The following is a 17,270-nucleotide window of genomic DNA, read 5'->3' on the forward strand; positions in this document are numbered from 1 at the left end:
TTCATACTCACCGTATGTATCAGCTTTTCCTTAATTTTGGTAATGGCTTATCTTAATTTTTTATTGCTATTTTGGGAGTTTATCTGTATCTGTTTCTTTATGGAAATTTTTGAAAAGCTGTCAGAGGCTTGTGTGGGAGTAGCTAGCCAGGTGCTTCTTTGCACCTGGGATAAGGAAAGATACTTGAAAGGTATTTAATCTTGCCAACAAAAATAATCTCAAAATCTGTGGCACTTTTTAATGTAACAGTAAACCTGTAAATTATAAATGAGTTTTTCATGAAAATTGAAATTGCGGAACCTCTGTGGCTGCTGCTCCTATTTGCTGCTGTCTCCCTCTCTTTGGTACCTCCCCCTGCTACCCCCTCCCCCAGCTGTGTCTGTAAATATTTTACATAATATTGTACATAATTGAGGTGATCTCTCCTTGTCCCTGCTATGCTACGATTTGGATTTTCTTGTGTGGAAATCTAAATGAGAATGTCTCTGAAAAGCTTCTCACTAAACTCTGTCTGCTGTTACGATGTACCTGTGTTTTCACTGGTCTTTGTTAGGTACCCACAGTTTTGTTAGGTGAAGTTCAGAACAACAAATAGGCCTAAACCCTGCTTCTAAGGATCTTGTGATCACCAAGGGATATTGGGAAGAAAGAAAAAGAGGGTTATGTTGGATTTAGTGGCGGAAATTGTCCACCTGAATGGCATATCTTGAAGATTGGTCAGGTTATTCCATATGGCTGGAAGGAAATGAAAAGCTTATTTGCTTTTCTCATTCCCCACCCCCCGACTCTCTATATTCTTATCGCTTTCCCAATATAAAATAAATGATGGGAGTTGATCCTGTTTATGGTATGTGGCTTAGGGCATGGAAACCTTCACCTTATTTTTTTTTCCCCCTTGAATTGAACATGAAATTCTGATACTACAGGGCAAAGGAGAGACCAGGGTTTATGAAGACTGCATATCTTGTGAATCTTAAGTAGACCTCTTCAATTATTAGAGGCTCAACTTTTTCTCACTTCTGTAGGCAAAGTGTTGACAGGGGAAGGAGAGTGGTTTTGAGAGATAAGTTCGGTAGATGTAAAGATTTGAAAAGAATGTTGAATAATGGCTTGAAAATGTATAAAATATTGTAATTCTATAATAAATGAAATAATGATTTATTTTAGAAAATTTAGAAAATATTGGTAGTAGCCATGGTAATTTTTTTTTTTTTTAACTTTCTGGCTGCCCCATGCAGTATGCTGGATCTTAGTTCCCCAACCAGAGATTGAACTCACACTCCTTGCATTGAACGTGCAGAGTCTTAACTATTGGACCACCAGGGAAGTCCCCTCACAGTAGTGATTTTTAATTGCCCCCTTCTATAATGGTCACAGCAACCCTGTGATGGAAGTCCTGTTATCACTCCCAGTCTGTATGTGAAGAAAAAGCTTAGGAGGATGACCATAATGTTTGTTTTTCTCATTTACCTCCCACATGTGCGTATGCATTTCTTTATAACATTTGGATTGTGCAAAGCAGGTTTTTATGACCTACTTATTCACTTAGTAAGACACTTTGAGAACCTTCCCCTTTGTTATCAAATCGTCTTTGAAAACAGATTTTAAGGTCACTGTAATATTTAATCTTGTGAAATTTGTTTAACCCGGGGTCTCTTGACCTTGGCACTATTGGCATTTGGGGAGGGAAAATTTTTTGTTTTGGAAGATTGTCTCATCCACTGTAGAATGTTTAGCTTTGTCCCTGCCCTCTACCCACTAGATATCAATAGCATCTTCTCCGCCGACTCAGTTGTGACAACAAAAATGTCCCCAGACATTGCGAAGTTAGTGAACCGGGGGAACAACATTACCTCCAGTTGAGAACCACTTATTTAACCATATGTATTTTAAGCCTTTAAATATAGTATATACCTATGAGAAGGCTCATTGAAAATTTCTATCTATATGAAAAAGTAGACCTACATCATCTAGAATACATTTGTGAGCTCCTAATTTTAGCTATGTGTTTTTGATTAATGTTTTCAGTAATAGCAGTATTGCTTGAAAGTAAAAAACTTTAACAGCATTATTTGCATTCATATAAGAGTGTAATTGCTTGTCTGTCACCAGTCTGATGGAAAGGCATCGTGGGAGCTTTGACCACAGTTGTTTTATTGTAGATGAATTCCATTATCTCCGTGTCACTTTCTTAAAAAGTTTGGTCATTGAGGCAGCTATAATACCTTGTGTTATAAATGGAAACTAGAAGTTACTCTCTTGGCTTGTTTATGTAGTTTTCTTGATATGTTTTGACATTTTAGAAGGATATATGAAACCAGCTTTCCTACCAGACAGTCATCTTTTTGTGTAGATAAAATCATCCTTTTGTAATAGCACTATAACCTATAATAGTTAACAGCTGCACTTGCCCTTTTAAGGAGGTGGCATTCATTTGGGAAGGGCACAAATATAAAATCAACAAAAGTCCTTATTTCTTGATAAATTTTGAATCTTACGGTTATTCTTTTCTTGTACAGTTTTTCTCATCATAAATCTCTTTTTGTGGACAAGTTTAAGACTGATATGACATAGGTGGAGATGTCCTTTATTGGTGACATTACAGTTTCAAATAAATGTATATGCATGATAATATATATATTTCTTGACTCTCTATATTAATGTTGATAATAAAGTTGATATAACTCCTGTTGTAGTGCAGAGTTCTATTCCTTAAAAATTTGTTAGTTGTATTTTTTGAGACCTCAAATTATGTGGTTTGATTGACTTACAGTATAATATCAATTATGGTGATTATAATTCTCGAGAAAATGTTCTAGAGGAAAGCCTTTATACCTTCAGACTAATGGCTGACGATTGATTTGATTTTATTAACCCTTGGTTTTTTCCTGTGGAAGTTCAAGCTGCTCTTTTTTTTAGACAGTGAGAATTTTGTTTTGTTTTTGAGGATGTTAGTGTTCCCTGTTTTGTCTAGCTTTATATTTGTTAAAAGGAATTTGTCTCTGGTCAGATGTAGTCGATGGCAAGAGATCAATGCACCCGTTCATCTTATTAAAAATCCTAGAGGTTCAGCTTTCTCATTGGTGAGTCTAGCTGAGATGAAGGCATCTCCATAGAATGAGATTGTAAATTGTCTAGGAGCACTCCACTGGTGATATTTTGTCACTGGCTTAACTTGGATTTTGTAAACATCTCATCTCACCCTTCTTGTATATCTACTATTGTTTTGTGGGGGGGAAAAAAAAACCGAAACAAGACAAAACTGTATTTTAACAAAGAACTGATAACCAGAAATAAAATTTTGAGTTCTAGATTCATAAAAACCATAGAAAATATAATGATCTGTCAACTGCTGAATTCATATAACACATTTTTTTTTAAGTAAAATTCAACTCTTCATTGAGACTGTCACATTGTACATAAAATATACTGTGAAAGATGTGGTTAGAGTTAAAACAGGATGAAAAATTGGTTATAAATGCCAAACAGTTTTTTCTTGTACAGAAAATTTAAGTTATCAGATGAAAAGTACGATATTCTTGTTGGTTATATAATTCTAAGTTAGGTGATGGGATTTTCTCTATGTACATTGACCCTGTGGTGTTAATAACAAATTGTTAAATAGTTTTTGAGGCAGAAATCTGTAATTACCTTAGTCTGTTGTCCCAAAAGCGACTTTTTGACTTTCAGTTCAAACCTCAGTAAAAATGACCATGATAAATAAATTTATTTTCAGATGTTTTAGAATCCTACAGGATGATCTAAAGGACTTGTCTTTAATTAAGTGTTATCCACTTAGTGAAAGTCCATGTTATTTGAGGAATTGATTCTTTTTAAAGAAAAGCTTCAGATTTTCTTGTATGAGTAAATGTCACTCTGTTCATATCTTCGCTTAACTGCAAGTCAGGACTTGTACTGTGCCTCTAGGTTGTCATAGAAACGCAGTTAACTGTCATCTCAACTCAGACTGTTGATGGTTTTATTTGTAGGCTTGCAAGATTATTAAAATTTAACAAAAATTATTGATTTGCTTTTTATTAACACTGGATTGTTTTCTGTGGAAGTTCAAATTGCATGAAAGTCTTTTTTTTCTGTTTTTTTATTTTACAGTGAAACTCTGTATTAAATCTACCTGATTTTTAAAATGTTTTTTATTTAAAATGTGATAAAAAGTCTGCAGCAGTAGAATAACCTCTGTGAATTGTATTTTTGAATCACTTTCCATTTTCTTTGTTTACAGCAAGCAGAAAACACCTTAAAAAATTCACCTTTAGCCCGCTTTTAACTTAACATAAAAGATACCTGTCAGAAAAGCGTGAAATGCTACATCAAGTGCCTAATACTGGAGTTTTCATTTTATTTATGGTTTTTGAAGCCTAGCACGAATGCTTCAGTGAGCTGTGCTGTGAAAGTATTTATTTTTGTATACTTATGTGAGAGAAATTATTTAGTTTCCACTTATGAATAAGACAGGCAAACCTTATTTACAGTAACTTTATCTAATGGTCCGTGGTTGAGTGCTTTTATGCAAAATAGTCCAGAGGCTAGAATTAACTTTTCACATTGGATGCACATTTGATGTCCAGTCTTGAACAACATGTGGCATCTTATTATAAAGACTAACATTCAGGATTCAATTTGTATTTAACACATTTACTTCAGAATGCACACATCATGCCTTGGCTACAGTTAGTGTTAACTTTGTAATGATTTCTCTTTCTCGCTTGTATTAGATATTTAAGTAGAAGTGTTTATTCGTTGCTTTTTGTAATTTTCCTATTTCTAGATTTTTTTAAGACTGAGTTAATTAGCTATTTGATATTTTAACAACAGATCCTTTTTGGACATGCAACAACTCGTTGGGTTGAGGCGATGATTGTTTGTACATTTTTAAAGAAAGGTAGGGCTTTTAAGGAACCATGCACATACTACTTCCTTCTGTGGCTATTAGTTCTTGGAGTTATTCTTAAAAAGTTAGTAGGTAGACCATCTCTGGTTTTACCACCCTTTTACTAAATGAACAACTAGTAGCTTGTGTATACTGGAGAAGAAAATTTAAGACAGTTCATCAGTAGACATGGAATATTGATTTTTTTATTAAACTAGGTTTATTGCTCTTAAAATTTCATTACTCCTCTTGTAGCTAGTCTGCATGATGCCCCCCGGTGATTCTCACCTCTTATTATTCCTGCCTTCATGTCCTCCCCTCCCACTGAATCATGGCTGGTCTGTATGATCAACATACAGGAATACTATGGAAGCGACAGCATGTGACCTCTGAAGCTAGGTCGTTAATAACCTTAGGGTTTCCACCGTGCATTCTCTTGTACCACTCACTCTGGGGGAAGTCTCATTTGCCATATCCTAAGGACATTGATGCAGCCCTTTGGAGAAGAACAGCGACTGAAGCCTCTTGTCAACACCCAGCGCCAACTTGCCACCCATTTGAGTGAGCCATCTGGGAAATCATTACTCTGACCCCAGTCAAGTCTTCAGATGCCCAGCTCACACCTTGCCTGCAACCCCAGAAGAGATCTTGAATCTCAGGCAGCCAGTGAAGCCACTTGTGTATTGTTTACCCACCAGAACTCCGTTAAATAGCACATATTTATTGTTGTTTTAGGGCTTCCCAAGTGGTTAGGGGTAAAGAATCTACCTGCCAGTGCAGGAGACAGGTTTGATCCCTGGGTCAGGAAGATCCCCTGAAGAAGGAAATTGTAACCCACTCTAGTATTCTTGCCTAGGAAAGCCCACAGACAGAGGAGCCTGGCAGACCTATAGTCTGTGGGGTCACAAAAGAGTCAGACCGTGACTTAGTGACTAACGACAGCAGTATTGTTGTAACGTCAGTAAATGTTGGAATAATATCCATCTATCTATAACTAATGTACCTGCTAAATAAATACATTTTACACGTTTCCTGTTGATCACAGTTTATAGTTTTTTGTAGGCATAAAAACCTTGGAGGTGTCTATTGCGATTTGTAGTGTAATTTTCATAGGAGTTTGGGGTAGTATATTAAATGAGGCATTGATGTTAGAGCATTCATAACTGAATTTGAATTTTAGCTTTGCTATCGACTGTGTATCTTAATGACATTACCTAAAATTTCTGATCATCAGTTTTTACTGAAATATCTGTAAAAATGGGATAATGATATTTAACTCACCATAATCTTTTTTTTTTTTTAAGTCAGGATGAAATGAGATATCTGGTGTTAAGTCTTTAGCATAATGGTTGATATATCTCTCATCCTTTCAGTTTATCCAGAAATGAGCTCCTTTCCATGTGAAGTAGGTCTTTGCCCCAGGGATAAAGATTTCTGTAGGCATCTGAGTTCATGGTCTCTGTGTGATTGTTGATCAGTATTATAATCTTTAAGAAGTCCAGTACTTAACAGTCTACAAGTCATTTTTATTTTATGTAATTTTCTTTTTACTGTGATGTGTCTAGATGTGATTTTCTTCATACTTATGTTGCTTCAGTTTGCAAAGTTTCTTGATCTTGTGGGTTGATGTCTTATGAGTTTTGGAAAATTCTCAAGTTGTTACCTCTGTAAGTATTCTTCCTGTCCCTCCTCCCTCCCATTTTTCTATTTTCCTTATCCTTATGGGACTATATTGAAAAATGTTAAACCCTTTTCACCGTGTCCCACATATCGCACATAATTTTTCTGTATTTTCCTTCCCTGAGCTTCCCTTTGGATATCTTTTGACCTGTTGTCCATTTTGCTAATCCTGTCTTATGCTTTGCTAATCTTCTGTTGAACTATAATATTGAGTTCTTAATTTCAGTTATATTTTTCAGTTCTAAATTATCATTTGATTTTTTTTTTACAGATTGAAGTTTTGTATTGAAATCTTTTTATCTATTTCATTCATCTTTTTTAAAAAACATACTTTATAGTAATTAACATAATTATATTAAGGTCTTTTTCTGCTAAATCCAGTATCTAGGTCATCCATGGGTCTGTGTTTTCGTTTTGTTTAACACACTTTTTTTCTCCTTGATGTTTAGTTATTTGGTCCTGTCTTGTGGCACACCTAGTAGTTTTTTAAAATTGAATTCTTAGTACTTAAAATTGAATTCTTAGTACTTAGAATTGAATTCTTGGTAAGTGAAGAATTGTAGAAGCCCAATAGTATTCTTTCTCTAAGGAGCCACCCTTTCCCTTATTGGACAGATAGGTTGGGGGTTATGTACCTTACTCCAGGGAATGAATTGAGGCAAAGCTAGACAGAAGTTTTGGGAAGCTCTTTGTGTTTGTGTCCGGGGGACTAGGAGTCCCAAATAAGAGGCTTTGGTGTTCACCAGGACCTCATGTAATTTTCTTCCTAACATGTCAAGGCAGCGAGTTTGCATTTTTGAGGCAAGCTTTTTTGTCTCCTACCTTATGTAGTTTTGGAAATTAGCAGTTGTCTTTTGGGGAAAAGTGGCTGTGTAACAAACTCTCTTCTTTGCCTCTCTCTTCCACCCATCAAGCCTCCAGTCCCCACAAGTACCAGAAAGTGAAAGTGTTGGTCACTCAGTCTTATCGGACTCTTTACAACCCCATGGACTGCAGCCCGCCAGGCTCTTCTATTCATGGAATTCTGAAGGCAAGAATATTGGAGTGGGATCTTCCTGACCCAGGGCTTAAACCTAGGTCTCCTGCATTGCAGGCAGATTCTTTTACTATCTGAGCCACCAAGAAAGCCCAGAAGGTTTGCTGTTTTCCACGCTTCGAAGTGTGGCCATCTTTCCAGGCAGAGAGTCTCAGCCTCCTGTTGATAAACGCCTCCAGGAAGAAAATGACTGTAGAATGCCAGCTGGCCTCTCCGTGATTTCTCCCCCACCTTGGAATCACACTTCTAGTTCAGACTGCCTCAGTAGCCCTTTAATTGATGTCTTAGACTGATTTTGCTCTGTATTTCACTAAACATTCCTAGGTATTCTGGGTGGGACCATTGATGTACCTCCAACTACCCAAATGTTAGCTGGAAGGTGAGGACCACAGTTATTTTTGAAGGAAATGATGAGTAAACTGTTTCTGTGGACTACTCTCTTGGCCAGTTTTATTCTACCACAGTCGTCACTATATGCACATTTCCTTCTCATTGTATATTGATGCAGTAAAATAAATGTTTTTCTGAATCACTGTCGTAAGTTTTATAACTAATCTTGATTTATTGATTCCTGGCCTTTATAGACAATCTAGATTCTGAACTTTGTAACTCTGAAGATTAAGGATGTCTTATGACGCTATATCAACAGTGAAATTGAACATCTAAAGTTAGTAATAACATGTATAAAAGATTCAGAGCATTTTAATGCATAAGTAGGTTTATTCAGATGAGAGTCAACAGTGCATATTCTAACGTCAACTAAGTAATAATATCCATTCATGGTTTCTCAGTTATTTGAAATTAATATTAAAATATTTTCACCTGAAGAGTAAGTATATACTTTGCTTTATATACAATTTCTGATTTTCTTTCATTTTAATTTTTATAATTTTTCTAAACAAAATGGGATATTCTCAAATCTGACAAAAATGCTTGCAATTCTGAAATACAGAATTCGTGTCTTTTGGAAGTTTATTGTATTCCTGTCTCATTGCTGTGTTTTATGTCCATGAGGGTACATTGACAAGTATTTTGCCTATGCACCTTTTATTGGCTTTTGTCCGAATAGTGGAACAGTTTTGTGTTTTCTCGATATGCTGAAGTTGATTACTGTCAACAGAAGGTATATGTAGTCCTCTTTCAAGCTTTCAGATTTATTCTGCCATTGAAGTTGTAGCATTTGATAGGCCAGTTGGAAAAATGAAACATGAGAATCTTAACCTGTAGCTGTAGTTGTGGTTGTTGACAGTCATTGAGGGAACCACCTCTGGTTCCACCTTACAACATGTGTTTTGAGTCTTTGACTCTTTCAAATATGTCCTTGAGGCTGTCATCTCTGTTTTCCATGCAGGAAGAAGAGAGTGAAGAGGAGCCGAAACTGAAGTATGAAAGGCTCTCCAATGGGGTAACTGAGATCCTTCAGAAGGATGCTGCTAGCTGCATGACGGTCCATGACAAGGTAAGGTGACCTGTAGAGGATGCTTCTGTAACTCGTTTCTGTCATATGTTTGCTGATGTTTTGGGGTCTGGTGCTTTGGGTGGTGGCTTTTCACAGTAATTGTGTTTCCCTGCCACTCTTCCTCTCTTCTTTCTCGCCAGTGAAAAACTGAAACAACAGCCAGAGATATTGTGTCAGTGTATTTGTACACACACGCTCCACCCATGGCCACAGTGTATCGAATAGAAGAGGATGATGGTTGTGAAAGGTCTGTGGCAAGTGAGTCTCAGAAACTCTGGCACTTAATTCCTCAGATCTTACATAGTAGAGTAGAAAAATGTTAAGATGAGAAATATTCTGGAGCTCATTGCTTTTCTAAGAGTAGAAGAGATTACATTGGAGGCCTTAGGAATCAATAGAAAGGCCCCAAATGATTTTTTATGTATTATATGAATGAATAAATATATTCCACATCTCAGTCTTCATTATAGAAAAGCCCCCCACCAACTTTTTGAGTCCAGACTAAGTACTATACAGGACCCTTATCCCATTGTAGACCAAAACAGTCCAGGACATAATTGGAATATTAGAAGCAAGGCATTCTGATCATTGCTCCCTTTTCCCCATGAGCCATATGAGTGAGCCTTGGTACCTCCACTGAAGGCAGGCACCTGGCTCTGATCCACCTCCTGGCTTTATCCCCTTGTTACGAGCAGTATTGCCTCATCTATCTCCTTGCCTCTACCCAGTTCCCCTTTATTACAGATTTCATTCCGTCGTAAATAGATTTCCTGCTTTCAGCATGCCAACAGGGCCTGTATTTTCTGTCTTGTTTTTCTAGAACCCTCTCCTTCAGCCCTGTTTCATCTCTCTACCCTTAAGGCCACATTCTGGAGCCTTTATGTCTGTCCCTGGAACTTGAAGATATTTTGGGCAACACTCTTAATCTTTTTATCCTTCAAGCTTCTGTGTTCATCTTCCCACTAACCCTGTTTTGTGACTTGATGGAGCCCTGATCTCTAATCCATTCTTCTTCTTTTCTGTCTCTGTCAAGTGGTCAGCCATTCTAACTTAAGTTTACCAACAGATTCAATTCTCTGCTCTCAAGGACGCATCCCTGCCACCCGCCTCAGCCCCACCGCCCCAGCTAAGCTCTCAGCTTAAAGTCAGTGCTTTAACAGCAAGGCCACCTGCCATGTGCTGGTACACCTTGCATGTGAGGTGTACATGTCACTTAAAGGGCTGATATTTATTTGTTCCTCATCAGCTCCTTCATCCCCAATCCGCCTTCTCGGCCACCATCCCTTTACTCTCAGACGATGATGTCATTTCTATTTCTTTAAGAGAATGGAAGCTGTCCAGCATGATCAGCCTCAGTTTCTGACTGTTTGCCCAGCTCATCCTTCCCCTCCTGCTTATGGTCCTTTTTGGCCACATCTGTCATTCACTTCATTTCATCCCTTCTCTCCTAGCAATCCATGCTGTGTCATGGAACAGACATAACTCCAGCCCCACGTAACCACTGATCTACTTTCTGATTCTGTAAATGAGCCCATATTTGATAGTTCATGCTTTTGTTGTTGTACAGTTACTGAGTCGTGTATGACTTTTTGCGCTCCCATGGACTGTAGCATGCCAAGCTCCTCTGTCCTTCACTGTCTCCCAGAGTTTGCTCAAGTTCATGTCCATTGAGTCAGTGATGCTCTCTAACCATCTCATCCTCTGCCACCCCCTTCTCCTTTTGTCTTCAGCCTTTCCCAGCATCAGGATCTTTTTCCAGTAAGTCTGCTCTTCACATCAGATGGCCAAAGGATTGGAACTTCAGGTTCAGCATCTCAGTCCTTCCAGTGAAGGACTTTCAGTGAAGAGTATTCACTATACAGTGAAGAATATTCAGGGTTGATTTCCTTTAGAATTGACTGGCTTGATTTCCTTGTTGTCCAAAGGACTCTCAAGAGTCTTCTTCAGCACCACAGTTCAAAAGCATCAATTCTTGGGAGCTGGTAGCTCAGTCAGTAAAGAATCCACCTGCACTGCAGATCTGAGTTCGATCCCTGCTCGAGAAGATCCTGTGGAGAAGGAAATGGCAACCCACTCCAGTATTCTTGCCTGGAAAATTCCTTGGACAAAGGAGCCTGGTGGGCTGCAGCCCATGGATTTGCAAGAGTTGGACACAAATTAGTGATTAAGCCACGTCCTTCTTTATGGTCTGGCTCTCACATCCATACATGACTACTGGCAAAACCATAACTTTGATTATACAGACCTTTTTCATCAAAGTGATGTGTTTGCTTTTTAATATGCTGTCTAGGTTTGTCATAACTTTCCTTCAAAAGAGCAAGTGTCTTTTAATTTCATGGCTGCAGTTACCATCTGCAGTTATTTTGGGGCCTAGGAAAGTAAAATATCTCACCACTTCCACTTTTTCCCCTTATGTTTGCCATGAAGTGATGCGATTGGATGCTGTGATCTTAGATTTTTGAATGTTGAGTTTTAAGCCTGCTTTTCAATCTGTTCTTTTCACCCTCATCAAGAGGCTCCTTAGTTCCTCTTCACTTTCTGTCATTAGAGTGGTATCATAGGCATATCTGAGGTTATTGATATTTCTCCCAGCAATCTTGATTGCAGTTTGTGATTCATTCAGCCTGGCATTTCGCACGGTGTACCCTGCATATGAGTTAAATAAGCAGGGTGACAATATAGAACCTTGACGTACTCCTTTCTGAGTTTTGAACCAGTCCATTGTTCCATGTCCGATTCTAACTGTTGCTTCTTGACCCACATACAGGTTTCTTAGGCAGGTGTGATGGTCTGTATTCCCATCTCTTGAACAATTTTCCACAGTTTGTTGTGATCCACACAAAGGCTGGGGGGCTCATCTTCCATTGCCGTATCTTTTCGCCTTTTCACGCTGTTCATGGGGTTCTTGGGGCAGGAACACTGGGGTGGGTTGTGGTTTCCTCCTCCAGTGGACCACGCTGTCAGAACTCTTGCCTATGACCCATCCATCTTCTGTGGCCCTGCGCAGTGTGGTTCATAGCTTCACTAAGTTACACAAGTCCCTTCACCATGATAAGGCTGTGATCCATGAACTGGGGATCAGTTCAGTTGAGTTCAGTTGCTCTGTCGTGTCTGATTCTTTGCGACCTCATGGACTGCAGCACACCAGGCTTCCCTGTCCATCACCAACTCCCGGAGCTTGGTCAAACCCCTTCATCGAGTCAGTGATGCTATCCAACCATCTCATCCTCTGTCATCCCCTTCTCCTTCTGCCTTCAGTCTTGCCGAGCATCAGGGTCTTTTCCAGTGAGTCCGCTCTTCATGTCAGGTGGCCAAATTATTGGAGCTTCAGCTTCAACATCAGTCTTTCCAGTGAACATTCAGGACTGATTTCCTTTAGGATGGACTGGTTGGATCTCCTTGCAGTCCAAGGGACTCTCAAGAGTCTTCTCCAACACCACAGTTCAAAAGCATCAATTCTTTGGCGCTCAGCTTTCTTTATCGTCCAGCTCTCCCATGGCTGGACTGGAAAAACCATAGCTTTGACTAGAAGGACCTTGTTGGCAAATAACGTCTCTGCTTTTTAATATGCTGTCTAGGTTGGTTGTAACTTTTCTTCCAAGAAACAAGCATCTTTTAATTTCATGGCTGCAGTCACCATCTGCAGTGATTTTGGAGCCCCCCAAAATAAAGTCTGTCACTGTTTCCACTCCCAAGATTTGGCCTATTGGTCACTTGTTTTCTAAATATTTACTTTTCTTGATTTAATTTCATTATTTCTGTGGTTACTTCCACCCTGACACTCTCTAGATTAGCGTGCTTGTTTATTTAAGCTCCACTTATACAGCTCTACCTTCGGTTCTGTTTTTATGTGTAACTTGCCATGGCCAGAGGGAACTCATTTTTTTTTCTCTTCCTTCCTTTGCATTTGTTCTTTTGTTTCTCTGCCCCATTTGGTGGCAGCACCTAAGGCAAAACTGACCCTCCCTTTCCACCCAGTCATTCCCTAAGTCCTGTTGGTTTTCTCACCACCCCTGCCCTTGCTGAGGTCTTCCACTTCTCCTCCCTATACTCGTGTATCTCTTATTTATTATTATTATTTTATTTGCTTTTAACTCTTTTGCCACCTAGTTGCCAGAATGCGCTGTGGAAAATATCAGTTCTGCAACTCAGGTCTGATTTTCCTCATCTGCTAAAGTCTGAGCTCCTTCATGTGGTATTTATGGCCCTCTAAGATCTTGCCTCCTTGTGTAATTGGCCTGATGTCTGAACACTTTTCTGCCACAAGTGTAGTGTCTGGCAGCAACCACAGGCTCTTCTTACAACATCTCTTCTGCCTGAATTCTAGTCTGAAGTCACCTGCTTGAATCCACACCCATCCTGAGCCAAGGAGCTTTTAGTTCAGGCATTCATCATTTCTCCCCTGAACTAATGAAAGTGCCATGAACCAATCTATTTTCCTTCAGATTTGATTTCATCCTAATCCATTTATAATATTTTCTACTGAAATAATCTTCCAGGAATTCAGGTCTGATTGTCTACTTCTCCATCCTGGAATTCTGTATTGGCTTCTTAATGTCTTCATGATTTGGACACCCCTGCCTACTCCCCCCCGCCCTCCAATCAACTTTGCTACCTTTCATCCTTCCATAATTATTCAGAAGCCTTCTATTAACCAACCTTGTCAGTCTCATTACCTGCCTCCTCCCCTGGATGCTTCTAAAACTACTTGTAATTTTTTGACTTGGTCTTGCTTTTTCTGTGACCACATGCCTTTGTGCAAATTGTATCCTTACTGCCTCAAATGGTCTTTACCACAGGCCTTCCCTCTCTGCCTTGGTGTCTGCTGTCTAGCTTCTCCTTCAAAGTTGACCCTTGAACAACATGGGTTTAGACTGGTTCAGGTCCTCTTATACACAGATATTATTTTCCAAATAGTAAATACTGAAGTACTACACAGTCCCTGGTTGGTTGAATCTGAAGTTGCGGAACCCCTGATCTGAGGGAGCCATGGGTCTGCGGGACCAACTGTAAGTTATATGCAGATTCTCAACTGTGGGGAGGGTTGGTGCCCCGACACCTGCTCCCCTCTGCCACTGTCTAAAGACCAGCTATACTGTTGAAAAAAATCTGTGTATACGTGGATCCTCCCTGTTCAAACCTATGTTGTTCAAGAGTCAGTTGTACTTGCATTTTAAGGATACTCTCTAAATTTAATTTTAATAAATTTTTTATGTCTGTCTATTACTGTACCTTCATCCTTTTAAGTCATACTTGCTTATTGTCTAAGCATATTGTAGGTGTTTTGTATATGTGTGCTGAATAAACCACAAAATGGATGAAAAGGAGAACAAAGTTCCTCTCCAGAGAGTGTTTCATTAATACCATACTTAATCCAACTTGCCAAGGAGCCTGACAGTGGGAACTGTAATCAGACTGAGTTTGAGAATATGCACCCAATTTTTTTTAATATGGACCATTCTTTAAAGTGTTTATTGTATTTGTTACAGTACTGCTTCTGTTTTACGTTTCAGTTTTTTGACCCCTAGGCATGTGGGATCTTAACTCCCTTGACCATGGATCAAACCCACACTTCCAGCATTGAGAAGTTCAGCCTTAACTACTGGACCACTAGGGAAGTCCTGAGTACATGCACTCTTGATCTGAGGCCCATGTCTCTATTTACCAGGTTTCTGATCCAGCTGAGGGTAGTTGAGCTCTTAATTCCTATTCTAGCTCTTCTGTTCATTGACTGTCTCTGGGGAAGTCACATCAACTCCCAGAACTTATTTCCTCATGTGTAATTGAAGGGACTCCCTGCTGTAATGCTTTGAATACCGTGAAGCACTAGGTGAAACATAGACATTATTATACAGCTGACCACATTTGAAACGTGCTGCTTCTTGTTTCTTTTGTAGTGTCCAAAAGACTGCTTATTACTTCTTCTACTTGTTTACTTAACAAAAAGTCTAATTATTCAAAGTGAAAGCAGTTATGTCAGCTGATGCTTCAGAAGGATTGGATGCCCAAGTGATAGTTTATGAGTCAGGTTTCTGCGTTTAAATCTGAAAGGAGCTAATTAAGGTTATTCTTTGCCCATGCTGGATTTTAAATTCTCTTAGGTTAAAAGGTAAAAAAAAAAAATTCAGTAGTTACGAAAGTGCAAAGCTTTTCATGTCTGGAAGGAGGATCATATTTAAAAGATTTATATTGTTTGTGATTTGTGGCCAATCATACATTTTTTAACCTGTATTTCAAATAGTCAAAATCACTAGCACATGAGTGTATGACTCATTAATAGCTTTTAATGTTTAAATTTTTAAAGAACTATACAATTACCTTATCAAATTTGATTGTTTTAAGAGCCCATAGTTATTTCTTTCTAAAAGAAAGCAACAATAGTTTGTCTAATCCAAAGGGTGAAATGTTTTTCTAAGCAAAAAGTAGCTTGTCATAAAAACCAGTCCATTTTTTCCCCCAGAGATCTGCTAAAGCAATTACAGTTTTAGGTTAAAACTGTAACATTAAAATAATTATTTTATATTTCCTATCTTAAACATTAAATGAAAGAAATTAATGATTTTGAAAAATAAGAAGGGGGAAAGAATTCCTATTTGGATAAAGTACTCTGCATGGAACCTTTAAAATTTTGATAAAATATAATTGGAAGTTCAAGAATGGCCTTCAAAGAGGTATCAGAGAGTGACCCACTATTAAAATATTTTAAGGATCCAAGCCCCTTAGTTTTTAGCAAACTATCAATAATTTATGAGGAGAGTCAGTACCATCAAGCACTTGGATGTAGTGTGCTTTAAAACCCATTCTTGGACCACAGATGCCTCAGAATGAAGTATCGTTTGTTCGTAGCTAGTATTATGTGGTGTTTTTCTCTTCAGATATTGTTGGAGTGTCGCTACCGAGAAAAAAATCGCAGTCCTCTGAGTCCTCTATTTCTGATTAGAATGTTCTTTTGCTTGGGAGGAAACAGCCATGTTTGGTTTAAATATTCAGGCTCCTCTCCCCGCAGAGTTGCCTCTTTCCCCTTCTCTTTCCAGGGCCCGGCATCCTGTTTTCACGAGGCCCGCTGTCTGCCCTGGATGAGTAATCGGCCTGGCACCTGGTGCATTCAGGCAGGCCTGTGCAGCGGAATCGTCACACCTAGTTATGTCTGCACACCTGATGTTTTATTAACCAGTATTGATTTTTTACCCGGGGGACTTTTTTTTTTTTCTTTCTGAAAAAAGGCAACCTTGCAGGAGTGAAAGGCATTGCAGGGGCTGAATTTCTAATGAACCCCTTCTTTTCCTTTTTGTGACTCTTTAATGTGGCTTCATATTTTAAGCACCTGATCTGAAATTTCATTTTCAGCAATTCCATTTCAAGAAATCCTTTTAAATCTTGACTTTCTGTAAGGTTATTTTTTCAAGATGGTGCTGCTTGACTGAAATGCTCAGTAGTGCCTGTAAATCTGAGCATTTTGTTCTAGGTTGCGATGAGGCAGGCTCACATGCAATGAAATAGAGAATTTGGAACTCTTTGAGGACTGCTTAGAGAAATAAAAGGCAAGAGAAACCTCATGTCTTATTTCAGGTAGTTCCTAAAGTTTCTTCTCGTTTCTTTAGGGTTAGTTCAAAGAATTAAGTAGCCATGGGATTTATGAACTAGTGTTTTGTGTCATACTATGAATATGTAGCTGAGCAGTTATTTGTGTGACAGAAAAGGATTTTTTTCTTTTTTGCATTCAAAAATGAACATTGGCAATATCATTTACTTTTAGTGAGGTGTTCTAATGATGATAGTATAAGTACATCAGAGTTTTTGCATATCTCAATGTGGCATGGATTTTCCTTTCTACAAAAGAATACTTTGTTGTGTGTGTGCATGTCTGTGTGAGTGTGTTTGTTGAACTTAAATGATAGCACAGATTTACACATTTGCCATAAATGAAGGGGAGTTTCTTAATCATTCTCTTTAGACGCTGAGTTCAACCATGGGTTGATCGTGCTTTCACAAATACCTTTTAATTTGCTGCCTCAGTCCATCAGCCATTGTGTACAGACCGCATGCACACCATTAGTTGTCAGCAGATGGGGGTCCTCATGAGTCATTCTGACAGCTAGCTTGCACGATCACAATAAAGTAGGCCCTGTTCTGCAATTTCCTTGAAGCTGGAAACAAGCCTTCTCGAAGGAATGTGTATCTTCCACGGCATTGCAGATCACTTACAC

The 17,270-nt window shown here is 38.7% G+C and overlaps 1 protein-coding gene across 2 annotated transcripts in view; it reads left to right on the forward strand.

Moving 5' to 3' along the window:
• The window catches only part of VPS41 (VPS41 subunit of HOPS complex), a 207,725-nt gene that overhangs the window by 34,549 nt on the left and 155,906 nt on the right, over nt 1-17,270 (forward strand). For both annotated transcript variants that reach the window (XM_069588258.1, XM_069588257.1), the window contains exon 3: nt 8,956-9,063. In XM_069588258.1, coding sequence (XP_069444359.1) covers nt 8,956-9,063 — 108 coding nt within the window. The remainder of the gene's footprint in view (nt 1-8,955; nt 9,064-17,270) is intronic.

Source organism: Ovis canadensis, chromosome 4 (genome assembly GCF_042477335.2).
Source record: "Ovis canadensis isolate MfBH-ARS-UI-01 breed Bighorn chromosome 4, ARS-UI_OviCan_v2, whole genome shotgun sequence".
NCBI classification, from domain to species: Eukaryota; Metazoa; Chordata; class Mammalia; order Artiodactyla; family Bovidae; genus Ovis; species Ovis canadensis.